We start from the raw sequence: 16,994 nt of genomic DNA, 5'->3' as shown, positions 1-16,994 counted from the left end.
GGGCTCCTGGGCCACACCGCCGCCTCTCGCTGCCGCCTGGGGTCGGTCCACACTGCCGACCCCGCCTTTAAACCTCCCGGGGACCACCCAGGCCCGGAGCTAAGAGGGCCTGGGACGAAAAGGCCAGGAGTGGGGGGCTCAGGGGGGCCTTCCCGGAGGAAGGCACACCTAAGGTGAACCGTAGGACAGGGGCGGGGCGTGGAAAGGAGCTAGTCGGGGGCCCGAGGACGTGCAGCTTTTAGGAACCGCCGAGGAGTTCAGGGCCAGGGGTGGGGCAGGGAGAGGCGTGGTTGTCCGGCTAAGGATTCAGACTTATCCTCGGGCCTAGCTAGCGAGCGCACCGTGGGAACCAAGTGAATAAAGCCACCAGGCTGCTGGGTGGCTGCCCCTTCCTCAAAGGGGCTCAGGAATGTTCTCTCTGAAGCTGGGACCTCGCCCACACAGCTAGGAGAGGCGAGGACCTGCAACCCAGCACCCTTGACTGTCTCCCTTCCTTCCCTCTCTCAGGAGCGTCCCCCCAATACTCTTGGGGGGCGGGGGATACAGGCTGTCATCCACAGGCTGGAGGACATCTGGGGGAAACCCATTAGTCCCCTTGATATGGGCTCCTGGAAACCCAAGTCATGATAGAGGCCACTGGCGTCTTGGCCTCCTGTCCAGGCAGGGGACCCTGTCTGCCTGTTCCAGGAAGCCCATGACCACGCACACCCTGGGCATAAGGCCTCCGGAGTCCCTTGACTGCCTGGCATGGCACCATCTTGCCCATGCAGCTGGGAAGTATCCCTGAGTGGGCAGCCTTGTGTCTGGAGGAAGGTGGGCACCTGCCCAGGACCAGACCCAACCAAAGGCAGCCAGTGCCGCCTGCACTGCTCCATAGCCTGCTCCTGCCTATACCATCTCCACACCCCAGGAGCAGCTGGGGCGTTGGGAGCAGCTTTTAGGGGGTCCAGGGTGGGCCTTGGGTTGGTCCTATGAGACAGAAGTGAAGATGTTTACATAGAAAGGCTCCACAATAAAGTGGGGCTGTGCACTGTGTGTGTGTGTCTGGCTTCTGGGCAGCCAGGGTCTCTAGTGAGCCCTTTGTGGACAGGCCAGCTCCTTGCCCAGGCGGCCCTGGTTATAAATAGCCCACCAGCAGTGGCAAGTTGACACAGGGAGGCTGGGAATCAAGTGTGGCATTTCTAAGGCAATTCAGTCATCCAGAGCCTTGGGCCACTCTGCTGCCCAGCTGACAGAGGGCAGCCTGCCCCAGGCCTAGGGCCCCAAGAGCCTCCACTAGCCCTGCTCATCCACTGCAGCCTGTACCAGTGCCTTGGGGGCAGGTTGGAGATGGTTCTCCAATGGGCGCCCTGGGGAGCTCCGGCTAAGTACTTTGCTAGCCTAGGCTCCTCCTAGCTGTCCTGGGAGGTGGGTTATAGGTGTCTAACTTGACCAGAGCCACACACAAGTGGCCAAACCAAGAATGAAAAGGGAGTCTGAGGCCAGGGACCACCTTTTTATGAAGGATGTAGGTGCCTTGGGGGGCCCACCTCCCTCAGGAAGCCCCAGGGCTCAGGCGCTGTGGGGCCAGTGTGGCAGGCTCAGGTTTCACAGACCTTGGTTTGGCTGGTCCAGACTGGACCGTCTGCTTGGGGGGGCTTCATCACTCCCAGCCCAGGGCACCCCCCATCTTCAGGTTGGCGCAGGGCATGAGTGGAGCTAGGGAGGCCCTCAGGGGGCTGAGGGGCAGGGTGGGGTTGCTGTGGCCTCCAGTGGTGAGCATGTTCCCTCCCCCTGCTCCCAGGCAGGAAATAACCCCGTCAGCTGGGACTGGGCCCGAGACAGATTCCGAAGCTCTTGGCAGGTGTTTCTGCACATCTGGAGCTGCGTTCCCTTTGGGCCCGAGGGAGCCGCGTGAGGCTGCAGCTGTTGGCGGCCAGTCTCCACCTCCAGGCTTTGGGGATGAGCCTGAGGGGAATATTGTCCCAGGTGTGCTTGGTGGCGGGGTCTTGCTCAGCTGTGGGTAGGGTTGAGGGGCTGGCCCCTGTAGTGGCCAGGGCGGCACATCTGCCCAGAGGCTGCTGGACCAGATGCACAGACACACAGCGACACGGACGCACAGAGGGTGTACACACGCGCGCACACACATACACAGCCTCACGATACCACCACCCACACACATTGCCCCTCAGACTCCCACCCCACAAGCCATCTCAACAACCCCCTTGCTCGAATGGCTGGGGCAATTCCTATGTCAATTCTCCTTCCCACAGAATCTCTGCCTCTTGCTCCTGAGAACCCAGGTGTGGGGGCTGCTTCTAGTGAGAAGAGGCCACATACTGGGCTGTAGCTTCGTCAGATGAGTTCAGCTCTTTCAGCACCTCCCTGACCCCCTGAAGCACTCCCTCTACAGGAAGGCCACACAAGGCTCAGAGCTGCCATCTGCATCAGCCAGAGAGCAAGCGGGTCGCTGGGGGTTGCCACGGGGCCAGGACATGGAACCAGGGCCCCAGGAGGAAGGGGGCGCTCTCCCCAGCCAGCAAGTCATCAGGCAAACACGAGTGGGTTTTGCTGTGCCTGAGCTTCTGGGGTACATGCAGGTACTGGCAGTCAGGGCAGGGGCAGGCTCCGGAGGAAGGCAGGTGAGCGAGCCCATGGAGCCCCCCAGGAAAAAAGACTACCTGGGACCGAGGTCCAGCCAAACAGCAGCTTTATTAGTGATGCTGGAGTCTTTACATACCGTACAGTGAACGTGGAATATTCCCCAGGGCTCCAGGGAACGCCTCCGGGCGTCAGGACAATACTGTGTAGCACTTACACACTGGAATGATATAAAGCTTTGGTGTACAGGTTTTCAGGAGAGGACAGGTTAACACTGCGAGACAAATACTGCACACAACACTGGCTCTCAATGTGAGCTGGGTTTTTGGCCAAGGGGGTAACTTCTAAGTGATGAGACGCTGGGGCTGCTCCGGGCCCAGCGGCCGGAGGAGAGCGTCTAGGGCTGAGGCTCCGCCTGGCCCTGTCGTTTCGCCTTCATCTGCAGGTATCGCCCTTTGCCTTCCTCAAAGCGCTTCTTCTCGTCCTCGGTCTCGGGCTGTGGATCACACACAGGAAGAGGCAGGTTAGAGCCACCTGGGACCGTGGGCCCTGCCCCAGCTCCGCTGGCCTCCTGGGACTGCCTGGGTGCCAGGCACCAGCCTCAAGCCCCACCTTCCTGACAGGCGTGTCTGCCAGCTGAGGCACTTGGAGGGGCCAGGGAGTCTCCCATGGCAGAGCTCCATTGAGGGGACACCAGGCAGGAGCCCCTGAAGGGTGGCAGGGAGGCAGCCAACAGTGAACTGGCCGAGCCCTGTGGGTACCCCCACATCACCTTTCACAGCTTTGGAATCCTATGCCCGCTGCCTCTTTGGTAATGAACTTCAGCTGGAAATGTAGTTGACATGAAATGTGGGAGGGAAGGCCTACAGCAGAGCTGAGTGAGGAAAGAAAAGAGGGACCCTGCCGGGGAACCCCACATTTGCTCCACTCCCTGGAATGTCAGCTGCTCACAGTCTCTGCCCCAAAGGACAGCGGGGATAAACACTGTGCTGGCCATGTGACCTTGAGAAGGCCACTTCACTGTACCAGGAGCCATAGTGACCGCTTTGTGGATAGGGAGCCCTGGACAGAACGGATGCCCAGGAAGTGGCCACCTTGAGTCCTGTCACCGCTTCTCTGCTGCCTCCTTCCTCTGAGCAACTAGAATAGCTGGGTCACCATACTGAGAGGGTGGAGCCAACTGACCAGCCGGGAATTGGCCAAAGGCTGGGTTTTACCTAGGATGGTCCTGGTTCATGTCTGCTGACCTGGGGATGATATGAACGGCGCTCCCTTCCACTCTCAAGAATGGCCTGGCCTGGCTGCTAAGTGGTGTGGCCCCTGGGCAGAGGTCACCTCAGCAGAATTGGACACTTCCCGAGGCCCCCCCCTGTCCTGCCACAGAGCTCTCCTGCCCGCTGGGACAGGACTTCAGGTTTAAAGAGCCGTGCAAATTCCTCTGGAATGACATTTCCTTGCAACACTTTGAGGGTGTCTGAAGCCAAAGAAATGGGGCAGCTGCCCTTCGTGCACAATGACACCAGGCCCCAGCAGCTATTTTTAGACCCAAGCGTTTTACAGACAAATGGTATATTGGCCAAAGAGCGAGCAGTCAGCGGAGGATGGAATGTCAGGTTAGACCAAATACTGCCCCCTCTCAGCTTTCTCAGAAGCGCTTCTCCAAATGTCACCAGGTGTAAACTGCTGAAACCTTGCGGCCCGGAGCCAGTGGAACCTCCGGGCATTTAAAGGACGAGGATTGCGCTCCTTACAGGGGTTCTGGCTCCCGTCTGAACAGTCTTTGAAGCACACGTGGAAAATGGAGGCTTCATCAAGACACGTTACTGAAGGAGTTCCTCCTGCTGCTCTCGTTCCGTCTCTGGCTGATGTTTTTTAAAAATGAAATCTGACGCTATGCAACTTGACCTGAAACAGCCCAGGGAGAATGAAACATTCTAATTTTTAGCAGGCAGTTCCAAAGCGGGCAAGACCCCTGTGCTTCCTGGGGGACTTGGAGCTCGGCCCTGGGTGCTGAAAGCGGCCCATGAGGACAAGGCCACACCCTACTGGACACGGCTGAAGGCTTCTGTGCACATCCAGGCAGAACGTGTTAGAACAGGACTTTTCAAACCTGGGAATCTTGTAAATGTAGATTCTGGTCTAGTGGGTCTAGGGGTCGGGGGCTGAGACTCAATTCTAACAAACGTACAGGTGATGTGATGCTGCCGACCCACTGACCACTTTGAGCAGCAGGGCCCCAGACCCTCTCTATCCATTCCTGCCCCAAATGGGAGACAGCTGATGTGGCCAAGAATGCAAGGTCAAGGCCACCAGGCTGACAGCAGGGCCCTTCTCCCCCCTCCACTGCGGCTCTCACTCAACCACAGCAGCCAGAGGCCGCGGCTTAGCAGTGGTCCTTCTGGGCCTCCTGCCTGCCTCGCAGAGGACCCCACTGTGGGTGGTGCATGTGGGGTCCCGGAGCTGAGAAATGGGAGATGGTGGGCTGGATCACATGCTAAGGTTCCTCCTGGCTCTGGGGGGGCCAGCCCCTCTCTGCTTGGGGTTCTGGAGCAGGCTGGCCCTCCCTCTAGCTGGTGGTTTCCATCCTGGGGCAGGGGAAAGAAGGCAAGAGGCTTGGAAAGTAAAGGATTCTCCGAAGCAAGAATGTGTGTGTGCCTGGCCTGCTGGCAGGACGGCAGCCCTGAGGGGACAGCTGCCGGGCCCTCTGCCGAGCCCACTGGAGCCAGGTCCTGTCTAATGAGGGGACTTCCTGTTTCTCCAGCCCACTGGCGTTCCTGGAAACTGGCAGACGTGGCATTCCAGCAAGAAACTTGGTCCCCAAGTGCCTGGGTCACCAGCCAAATGCTCTTGTGGCTCAAAGGAGCTGGGAGGGCTCCAGCAGCGGTGGCAAATGGCCCTGTGGAGCTGAAGGCATGAGCTTAGGAACCATCATCAGGGCTGCCCTGGACAGCGGGCAGGGATGACCCACCTGAGGCCAGGCTCCTGAGGAGAAGGCAGCTGGCACTGGGGCTGGGGAAGGGCTGTGGGCCCAGGAGAAACCCAGGGAGCAGCCCCACCCTCGGCGGCCTTCTCTCTGTCCATCTGTCTGTCCCATTCACTCTGGTTCTTTCCCTGGAGGACGTGCCTCACTGTCCCACTGGTGTTACCACCACTCACTGTAAACCTGCAGCAGGTGTCCCCAACTCCAAAACGGAGGAGCCGCCTTTCTGATGGTTTGTGGCCAGGCGGGTTTGGAAACCTGCATGCTAACTGGCCTCTCACCATAAACAATGCCCATGGGGTCAAGGGTCTGAAAAATCTTGAAATAAATCTATTTAACTATGTTTAATCCGGCCTTTCCCAAACTGATTTGGTCACGAACCCCTTCCCTAAGGAACCCCATCTTGGGGTTGATCGAATGGGAAGTGCTACCCACATTCTCCTGCCATCAGCTTGCTGAGTGTGCCCTCAAAGCTACTGGCGCCAACAGCCCTGGGAGATACCTGGATGGGGCGGTAGCCAGTGGAGCAAGGCCAGGGCACAGGCTGGTCTTCCGGGGACCCCCACACTACATGCCCTTCCTGGGGTGGCCTCTTCGTTCTGCCCCCAAACCAGCCCAGCCCCCCCACTCTGGGCCAGTGTGGGGGACCGGTCAGACCGTTTGAATCTGGCTTCACTGCTTACCAGTCGTGAGGCCCCACGGACTCACCTACATTTCTCTCTGTAAAATGGGCCTGTATCCACCCACCCCACAGGGCTGCCATGAGGACCGAAGTCCTAGCTGTCCCCATTCAACACCAGTCATTAAAAGCCAACGCACAGAGAGAAAAAAGCCGGCACAAAGGCCCACCTCACGGGTGAGCACATTACGTGACAAGTCCAGAACACGCAAATCCAAAGAGCAGATCAGTGGCTGCCAGAGGTTGGGGGAGGGCTGGCAGCTGAGGGGTACAGTATCTCTTTCGTGATGAAAATGTTCTAAAATTGATGGGTGCACAACACTAAACAGAACTGTACTGCACGCAGTTCTATCTCAATAAAACCATTCTAAACCAAGACCACCACAAGGCGAGTGCTCTTCACAGTTCACAGACGTCAGAGGGAGGGTCAGTGTGGCAGTGCCCTCACCCAAACCCTGGCACTCGAGGGCAGCAGGGCACAGAAAACGCTCGCCGAGTTAAAACCACCGTGTGCTCTGCGGCCGTGCCTCCATTCCCTCCCTCCCCACAGCACCTCTGGCACACGCCCTGTGCAGTCACAGGGACCCTGCTTCAGGGAGCTGACCTTCTAGCTGACAACACACCAACAGCTGGGCCGATTACGCAGACATAGGGAAATGACAATAGCGTGGCCCAAAGGCGAAGAAGAACAGGGTGAGGGGCCCAGAGGGCCAGGTGCCGGCAGAGCTCCTAGGAAGGTCCCAGGGTCCTCTGTCAACAGCAAACGACGGAGCCAGAGACATGCAGGAGCCAAGCTCCCCCAGAGCAGGGCCACCTTGGAAAGGCGCAGAGGGCAGCGTCTCAGGAGCAGCTCAGCGCAGACCCTCGGGCAGTTCCTTTCACCCTGTGCCTCAGTTTCCTCATCTGTAAAGTGGGAAGAGTCTGTCCCTTCCGGGTCTATGTGGATTCAAGGAGCGGGGAGAGCACCCATGCCATCCCCAACTGGAGGCCTCAGCACGCGGTGGGCCCCATCAACTTCTAACTCCGGGTTCAGGAAGCCCCGGTTCTTGGCGGTGTCTGAGCACAAGAAAAATGCTGCATTTTTTGGTAAAAGCCTGACTATGGGAACGCTGGTCCTGCAGCAGCTGCGAGGGGAAGGCTGGAGCCCAGGGCCCGCTGGCCAGAGTCCAGGCCACTGGCAAGAATAAGCCAATGATCAAGGGCCCGTAGCGCTTAGACATACACGCTGAGATGCGTGGAGGCGACGATGTGATCTGAGATTTGCTTCCAATGAGCCTGGGTGGGGAGGCGGGCAAGGCTGGCCCCGTGCTGATAACTACATGGCAGTTCTCTCTTCGCTTTACTTCTGCATGTATTTAAACTTCCTACACTTAGTAAGAAAGGAAAGCTGACTAGACCTGTAAAGGGCCCCTCCCCGGCCCCCAGGCACAAAGGCCATAACCTTCTGGGGTGAGGGGTGGGCTGCGAATGTTCCCGTGGGAGCACCAGGGTCTGGAAGCCAGGATGGAGGGCCGGGTCTGGGGGTGAGCGAGGTGCCCCGGTGCCCGTCTATGGAGGCGCGCGCGGTCGGGGCCGTGTACCTTGCACGCCTTCCCTCCTCCCACCTGTCCCTCAAGTGCAGCTTTGACAATTCAGTCTAGCAGAGCTTTCCTGAGCTCGTCCTCTGGTCAGGCCTGAAGCCCTGCCCTTCACCACACGACCCCAACCGACTGCAGCTACTCACCCCTCAGTACCTCCAGGCCTCCAGGTGTCCCACCAAAGGCTGTGGATGCTTCTCCCACTGGTTCAGCCATTGCAGGACCCGAAGAGGGGCAGAGGCCCAGCACAGTCATTCCTGTCAACACTGCTGGCTCCAAACACGGTCAATTCTTGTGTCTGCTCGGTGGAGGGGGACGCTGGCGCCCACCCCTGGACCTCACAGCCACTCTGACGAGTCTCCGATGCTTAGTATTTGCAGCTCAGTCATCCGCCAGAATCTGCCCTCAGAACGAATGCCGTCTAGGGCGGCACGTGGAGAGAGCTGTCCACCTGGACAGCGTGGCCAAGACACTGGCGAGGCCTGGGAGGAAGGAGCCAGCCGGGGGCTCATCTCTCTCCTTGTCTCTGGGGATAGGGGTGAACGTTTCGGGCTCCATGGGGCCTCACCAGGCCTCGGAGCAGGATGCAGCCGATGCGAGGGCGTCAAGCACCCACCCACAAGTGCTGCCACCCAAGATTCTGATGGCCTCCTTCACCTGGCTGCCCTGGAAGGTGTCAGCCAGCCCAGAGGTCTATGAAGACGGTCGAGGGCAGTGAGGCCCCAGAAGCCGCTCCTGTGGGAGACGGAGGCAAACCTAGGCGGGCGCTGAGGCATCTGCTCTCTGTGGTAAAAGAGTCCCTGCCCGCTGGCTAGGGGACACTCAGCGTCCTGATAAGCAGCCCTGCTATCCAAGTGAGTACGAGGGGCTACCACTTCCCTGCTGGGTGTGGAGCTGACAATGAGACAGATGGCTTCCCGCACACGGCCCAGCTGCCGCCGCCTCGCAGCCCGTCTCCCTCCATCCGGCAAAGTAAACAAATACATAAGTTGTTGGCCGTTGCCATTTTTAATGGACGGTTGGGGGTGGCGGGAGAAGAAAGCTCCTCCGTGGGAAATCCCATTTTCTTCCGAATGCCCAAGGCTGTTGGCAGGAAGAAGGGCTGAGGCCCACCAGCAGGTGCCCCCCAGCAGTCTGAGCACACATCCATAGCCTTGGGGGGCTTGGCCTCGGGGGCTCCCTGTGCACATGCCAGGGAGAAGAGAGGCGACAGCAAACGGGACTGCAGGCAGCTCCGGAACAGACTCAGGGTCACAGAGACCTGGCTGTGTGGCCTCAGGTATGCTGCCCACCTTCCCAGGGTCAGTCCCTCCTACGTGTAAAACGGGGACTCAAGGTGACATGGCCACATGCTTTCTGCAGGGCCGCACAGGCGGGCTCTCCATGCCCGGCGGGTGTGTCTGTCTCTCTCAGTGTGGTGCTCCTGTTACAAACCGCCTCTGAGACCAAGTGCGCTGTCTCCGACCCACGGCGCCGCCCTGGGAGGAGGGGGTGGCTCTGAGGGTCACCTTAAGGTGACCTTTGGAGCGTCATACTCAGCCATGGGGCTGGGGGCTGGGGGTGGTGGTGACAGCAGGTAGAAAGTGTCCTTGCCGCTCTGCTCAGGGAGCCCCGCTGGCGGCAGGGGCCTCCAATCTGCCTCTTCTCCGTCCTCCTGCTCGTCCTGCCAACTGCCGTCTTCCGGGCTCCCTTCCACTGGAGGGAAGCCTGTGGCTTTCAGAGCCTGACAGTGCAAACCAAATGTTTTCCATTTTCCACTTTCTGTGCTTTGAGAGCACACATTTGGAACTTGGCACAAAGGATGAGTGACTAAGTTCCACCCTCGGTAAAACCAATAGCTTGTCCTTTTTGTAATTAATGAATGTCTGGTGCAAAGAGGTTTCTAGTGGTGATGTAACAGCTTCCTGTGCGCCCGAGGGACGCAGACCTGCTTAATTAGGAAGCCATGCAGCGCACTCTCTCCTGTTTTCAGAATGGGAGATAAGAGGGATCTTGGGACAATCACATAGGCAATTAAGACGTTTTCTGATTACTGGGGCCACTCAGCATGGCCGGGCAAGGACGAGCTCAGCATCCAGGACCCACAGGCCTGCAAGCCGCTACGGCCCCACTGTGCAGCTCCACCCGTGGACCCCGAGCTCAGTGGGGCTGGGCCGGGACCTGGGCAGCCCTCTCCGTGGGGATGGCCGAGGCCCTGACCATCCCGCCTGCTCTCAGTGGCTGCAGGCCTGGACTCATGAGCCCCTCTGATGTGCCTACACGGGGTCTCACCGAGGCAGCCACCAGAGGACACAGCTCTTTGTCTCCAATAGCCAGGCTGCTGTGGAGTCATAAACACGGGCTCCCCTCCCCAGGCAGCACCACCTCAGCCCCCAAATAACTGCCCTTGTGTGTGGCTGTGAAATCGCCCTGCATAAGGGCCAACAGTTGGCTGCGGAGCTTGGGAACTGCCCAGGGACAGGCAGCCAGGGGTGACGGTCTCCGCTAGACAAGGGGAACCAGGACCCAGTCCCAGTCCGGCGGGCCTCAGCAGCTTCCGCCACAGGCCCTGTACGCCCACTCGCAGCACTTGCCCCCGCACTGGGCAACAACAGTAACAGAGGATGAACCTGCCATTCACTGAGCGCTCCCCATGGGCTGGGCCCGGGCCAGGCCGCACTCTCCTGCAAGCCTCTGGCCCTGTGTGCGCTCACTCTGTATTGAGTCAGTCTTTCCTGCCCTCTGCCTGAGACAAGCACCATGCCTGGGACACAGTGGGGACCCGGGAGGCATTTGCTGCATGAACGATCAAACAGATGAAGATCAGAGCGAGAAAGCCTGAACTCCAAACTGGTGTGGTGCTTGTGGACACACATTTAGGAATCACCTGTCCCCACTTCCCACAGACGGTACCGCGCCACCGAGAAGCAGCTGGGGCTTCCATGCTCAGGGGTGGCCCTGTATGCCACCTCAGGACACACCAGGCAGGCGTTTGCTCTGCCAAGGAAGCCTCTCTGTGCCCAACGACCGTCACAGGCCTCTCTCCCAATCCTGTAATGTGCCTTCCACGGCAGCTGCAGTGGAATATGGACACCCCGACTCTAGCTGGGACCCCCTCTTCCTGCTGTACCTCTGCAGGTCCTGTCCATGCTCTCTTCCTGCAGCTGCCTTCCTGGCACTACTTGGGGTCAGATCTAACAGTGCCCCCGAGAGCCGGCCTCCGGGTTTTCACCTTCTAGAGAAATCAAAATGGCAAGAGGTTGCATGGATTTGAAGACACAGCATGGAAGCGACAGGAAGCTGATATTCCGCGCATACAGCCTGCCAATGTTTCAATGGGAAAAGGCGTCACGTGCAAAGGGCTCTCTCTAGAGAGCTGGCTGTTGAATGCTAACCTGGGTGGCTTTCAGAGCACTGGCCATCCGGCAGAGGCCGGAGTGGAGCTGTCAGGGGCACAGTGGGTCTTCAAAAGACGTCTGCAGACTGGACGAGTTAAAATGGTCAAAGGCAGAGTCTGGGCTCCCAGAATGGAGGCGAGAGCCGGACTGGTGGGGGCTGCACGCTCTCATCCCAGCCCCGTGGGACCCACACCCTGGTTCCAGGGGAGGCGGGACTCACGGGCCACTGGAAATTCCCAGCACCAACCGTTCAGGTGACAGGAGCAGCCTCAGGATCCTGGCATTTTAACATCACAAGGCAGACTCCAGATTAGCATCCGAAACCAAGGCAGAGAGCACAACACTGGTCAAGAAGCTTCCTGACTCTAGTCCCTGACTCACCCCTGTGGACAGGCAGCAAGGAGGGGGCCGGGGGGCATGGCCAGGAACAGACACACCAATCCTTCCCTAGTCCAGTACATCTGAATTTAAATTAGGAGCAATTAAAAAGCCAGTCCACCACACCGAGTGTCCAGGACACTGAGGCATGTACCCAAGCCGTGGAGCCACCCGAAGCCCTGGGCCATGACCAGTCCCTGTGGGGGACCAGCTCTCCTATATCCTGGGGGTGGGACGTGGGTTCCTCTCGCCATATCAAGTGTGTGGAGCAGGTCTGGCTATGGTCAGGAGAGGTGGTGGCTGCCTCGGCTGCTGACACTTCGTCTCGAGGAATGGGTCCCTCGGGAGGGCCGCAGGCCATTCCGCGCCATGTGCCTGGTCAGGCTGGGGCCCTGGGGAGCGGGGAGCTGACCACTGCTGACAGCCTGGCCCTGGGCTTCCTCTTCAGCGCAAAGCAGCCTTTCAGTTAGATCACCACTGAGGTAGCGCCAAGAAGGACCGCAGGGAGCTACCCCCAGCCCATGACGGTGCCAGTGGGGAAACAGGCCCAGGGGCAGGAAGGGGCCAGCCAGGCCAGGGGATCAGGGTCCTGCAATAGGTTCTCTGGACCAGAGGTGGCCACTTGACTTTGGGCAAGTCACTCCCCGTCTCCACGTGACAGTCACCTGTCTGCAGCATGGGAACAATCTCCCTGAACCCCAATGCCAGATGCAACAGCTCAGGAGAAGCGGTCGGCGCTCTGAACACTCCAGCCCGGTGACCGGACTGTCACCATTACGGCACCTGGGACACCCACCCCGCTGGCCCCTCCCAGGAGACAGGGAATAGCCACAGCGTGCTGGCCTCAGCCAGCACCCAGGACTTGTGAGTGGGTGCTCAGTAGCCACGGCGATGACCAGCTCTCGAAGCTGCCCTGAGGCCGGGCTGCGATGCTCTCATGGGAGCATTTCATGGCTGACAAAGTACAAAAGTGCCCGTCGTTACTGCATTTCTGTAGGACGCGCTGACCACAAGTGAGCCTCGCTTGAAAAGGAGAGCGAGCAGGGTGCCTGCACCCCCGATTTCCTCACTGCCTCCCATTTTAGTCCAGAAAACACGTTCTCGTCATTTCAGTGTCTGACAATGGAGCCTTGCCCTAGGCCCCTGTCCCCTCTGCACTACTGTCCACGAGGTGGTGTCAGCACCGGCCAGGGCAGGCTCACGGTGCGGCTTGGGGCTTCTGCGAGCACAGCAAACCTGCTTCGAAAAGACGGCGCCGCTGCCCCGCGTGCCGTGGCTGTGCCGTCAGGCCTCGGCTCCTTGGGGACAAAATGATCCACGGAAGCTGCTGTACTGAAGCTTTCAAAACCCACCTCCACCAAAACTTCCGGGATCCTCCCATGTCCCCACCCCCCACCAAGCTGGCACCTCTGTCCCCACGCGTCTCCCTGGGACCTGAAGGCTAAGAGAAGGGGAGGCAGGTGTCATATCCAGGACGGCACTAGCCAGGCTTCACAGACATGCCTAGGTTCTCACGTTCTGGGAGAGAGAAAACGCTTTGCCCACCCGAGTTGAAAAAAAAAAAAATCACCCACCGGAGGTGCCAGGTCCCCAGGGAGCCATCGCGGTGGCTTCCCTGTGTCCCTCTGCACTGGGCACCTCCCAGTCCCAGTCAGCTGGGGCTTGGTCCCCATGCCTGAGGTCAGAGGGCAGGGCCACAGAGGCCTCTAGAGGGAGGCGGGTGGCCGGCGGGGCCTGGCTCCGGGCTCCACCATCACCTCTTCTAATAATCAGCCTAGAAAGTGCTGGCAGCAGGCAGGCCGCCCCCCAGCATGAAATATTCATCAAGAAATACTCCAACAGCAACGCTGCTGTCTGCCGTGTCAGCCGGCCCTGGGGATGGAAGCTAAAAATAGAAGGGAGGTTGAAGAATCACTGACAACCGGAGTGGGGGGGAGGCAGGGAGGGGCGGAGGGCTGAGCCCCCACTGCTGACACACGCACACAGGCTGCGTGGAGCACACGTGTGTTCTGAGACACAGATGACACTCCTGTCACCAGTCCCCAGGTCAGTGCCACAGAGGCCAGGCTGGAGCTGAAAGCCCCACTCTGGGGAATGGACCCATCCTCCCCGACAGAGGCTATTTTTATCAACACTGTGGGCCCCAGGCCACCTCAGTGAAGAATCAAAGATCGTCTCTAATTGGTGAGAAACAATAGTCTCGATGGAAGCCGGCCAGCAGGAAGGTGTGGACATGCCAGCTGACCGCTGGCCCTCAAACCCGAGGGAGTCCTCACTCAAGCAGGTGTCCTTCCCCACCCCCTCTGCAGGCCCCACCAGCTCCTCCTCCACCTGGACCCTGCCCGGGGCCCTGTTTCTGGAAAGTAAACAGGTGGACAGGCCCCAGGACTGCCAGGCTCTGTGAAGGTCATGCGTCCCCCCACAAAGGGCTCCTTGACTGCAGGCCACTCTCCCTGGGAGACCAGACCCCTGGGGCGCCGAGGCCCTCCTCCCAGAGCCCACAGACTGCTGACCCCTCCTGGCTGTGGCACGGGTCTCCCCAGCTGGCTGAGCTCTGGGGCATGCGTGGGGGCTGCAATAAAGCCCCACGGCAGCTGCTGGGCTCCGGGGCAGGCGGGCGTGCCTTACAACGTGGCCGGTACCACAGACGCTGTCCATTTGCATTTACTCAGTACGTCCCTTTCTAAAAAGGTGTCCCGACTCCCTGGCTATCTCTATCTAGTCTTATGCCCATTTGGGGGGTCCTGCAGGCCCCCCCCCCGCCCCCGCTGAGGGTCAGAGGCTGGGTCCTAGTGCTGGGCCTGCCCTGTGTTAGCTGGGAGGCCTCAGGGCGTGGCTGCCCCCTTCTCTCCAGTCCTCCGCGTCTGTGGTTCCTTTCACCGGGATGGCCCCCCATTCCCCCAACTCCAGGCCTGAGTGGGATGCAGCCTTCTCACTGGGGCCCTCCTTAAAAGGGACCTATTGAGCTGCAACAGCTCCCCCAGAAAATGCCGACCCTCACCTGTTGCTTCCTCCCCTTTGCCACTACCTAACATCCTGTATTTTCCCTACTGGTTTACTGCCTCTCTTCCTCCAGTAGGGCGTAAGCTCCAGTGAGGACGGCCTAGGAAAGACAGTTACGGAGCTGCTGATAGACATTAGCTCGTGGGATCTTCTCACCCACCCTTTGTGGCGTGTAGCATGGCTGACACCCTTGTACAGATGAGGAAATTGAGGCAGGAAGCACCTGCCTGAGATCATGTGACTAGGACCCAGGCAGCGGGATGCCTGTTCCCACATCAGGGCCAGCGCGTGCAGCGTCCTCCGCAGTGAGGAGTGAGAGGGACCTGTGGCTGCCGCTCTGACTGTCCAGGTAGAGAGCTGTGGCTGGAGAGGCGAGTAAGCCTGTGACCGCTCCCAGACATTTCCTGAGCCCCGATCTGTGCCAGGCATCCTACAGTCACACCCCGGGGCTGGGGCTGGACACAAAACTGATGCGTGCGCACTAGATGACCTCAGACGGGGCCAAGTGCCTGTAGACCATGTGGCGACAGGAAGTCACGGGTGGTGGTGGGGGAAGGCTCCACCTAGAGTGGGGAGGGGCAGTCCTCCAAGGGGAAATGCCTGAGACACAGTGGAAAGAACTGGCTCCATGACAATCCGAGGGAAGGTGTCCAGGCTGTAGAAGAGCATGTGCAAAGGCCCTGAGGCAGGAATGAGTTTGGGTTTGAGGAGCAGAGGAGGCCGACTTGGCTGGACCCCGTGCCACGGGCAGAGGAGCTGCTGAGCAATTTAGGTGGGAGAGGGAGTGAATCTGATTGTTTTAACAGACTCGATGTCTGCAGTGTAGAACTGGACAGAGGGCAGCAGGAATGGACAAGAGGGTACGCCCTGGGCAGAGCAGGGACCCAGTGCAGGGACAGGGCCTAGAGACAGTGGGTGCAGGGCTGAGCAGGAGAGAGGAGCCAGCCAGGCTCCCAGACTCACCGAGGGAGGGAACACCCGAGGAGGAGTGGGATTTTATCTTGGTGGGGGAGATAATGAGCTCAATTTAGGATAAATTGTAAGTGAGATGCCTGCGGAGACCCTGTGGAGAGAGGCAGAGCTGGTAAAGCTGATGTGGGGGTGAAGGGACAAGGGACCAACCACCCAGGGCGGGAAAGGGCGCAGGTCATGATCTGTTGGAGCCTCGTGTTTAGGGGACCAGGGGGTGGCCGTCTGGACACTGCACAGTCCGGTGTCAGTGGAGCACAAGCTTCAATGAGGCCCATTGCGTTGTGCCAAAGGCAGGGAGAGGCCAGCGAGATAAAGAGGAAACGTGTCCTTGGATCTGGCCACCCTGCTGGGGCTGGGAGGGCTGGGAGGACTGGGCGGCGGGGAGGTCAGACGTCAAGGGTTCCCATGGGTGACAGCTGAGGCTCCTCCAAGCATTACAGGGGCCTTGGCGAGGCCTGACAGCCCGCCCACCCCTGCTGGGCCTGTGAGACCCCCGGAGAAGGAGCGAGGGTGGGCAAGCACCCCCCAGAAGGCACCTTGGAGGGGCCTCAGCTGTCACCAAGAAACAACCCACTCGGGCAGCCCGGCCGGCTGGCCAGCTGGTCGTCCTCAGTGACAGGAAGAAGCATGTGGAGGGCTCGTTCCTGCCTGTGTGAGGAATGAGATCTTAAATGCATATGTTGATTTGTCACAGAGGTTTTCAGTACAAGCTTTTCTCCAGGAGGCACAGGATCTGCGTGGGGGACAGACGCAGTGGGGGCGGCAGGAGGCCCTGCGAGGCGCTTCTGGAAGCAGGGCTCAGACTGGCAGGGCCCCAGTCGCCGGCACGGCCACTTCCACAAAACTGCCAGGTGCTGGAGACGCGCCACCCTGCCCAGGCCGCTGTGCTCCCCGCTCCCTCACCCTGCAGGGGGCGGGTGCTGACGACAGCCAAGGGTTCCGGTTTGCTCCCTAGTGACAGACACAGTCTGGCTGGAGGAGGAGTCAGGAGCAGCCAAAGGAGGTATTCTCCACACCCAGCAGAAAGCCGTGTGCTGGACCCAAACCCAGGCCCTCAGGACTAGCTGTGTGACCTTCCACACTGCCTCAGCCTTGCTGGTCTGAGGGGGTGCTCGCCTGGGTGATGGGGTAACAAGCAGGGGAGAAGCCCTGGCTCTGGGGGTGAGGTCAAGCTGGCTGAGAGAAGCAGGCAGAGGCCTCAGAGCTGGCGGTCCCAGGACACGCTCCAGGCGGGGCACTCACCCTGACTGGCACTGGTAAGGACTTCTTGCGGCTTACTGTAAAACCATCATCAGCCTCTCGGGACATCTGGACGCACGCTCCCTTCCTCCCTCCCTCCCTTCAATACACAACTACTGAGTGTCTCCCAGCCAAGCATCACCACCGCCCACCATCTCCCCGTCCCCGCCTCGAACCCTCAGCCACCTCGGGCTGCCCCGTGGGTGGTC

The 16,994-nt window shown here is 59.7% G+C and overlaps 1 protein-coding gene across 1 annotated transcript in view; it reads right to left on the bottom strand.

Moving 5' to 3' along the window:
• Nucleotides 1–2,672: 2,672 nt before the first annotated feature.
• Nucleotides 2,673–16,994, bottom strand: part of ACOT7 (acyl-CoA thioesterase 7) — a 103,541-nt gene continuing 89,219 nt past the window's right edge. Inside the window, exon 9 of the mRNA XM_019660403.1 lies at nucleotides 2,673–3,076. Within this exon, the coding sequence (XP_019515948.1) occupies nucleotides 2,978–3,076 (99 nt within the window). The 3' untranslated portion in view covers nucleotides 2,673–2,977. The remainder of the gene's footprint in view (nucleotides 3,077–16,994) is intronic.

The sequence above is a fragment of the Hipposideros armiger genome, unplaced genomic scaffold, assembly GCF_001890085.2.
Source record: "Hipposideros armiger isolate ML-2016 unplaced genomic scaffold, ASM189008v1 scaffold_316, whole genome shotgun sequence".
NCBI classification, from domain to species: Eukaryota; Metazoa; Chordata; class Mammalia; order Chiroptera; family Hipposideridae; genus Hipposideros; species Hipposideros armiger.
Note: the sequence above shows the minus strand (reverse complement) of the source record. Positions and strands in the feature narration are given on the sequence as shown.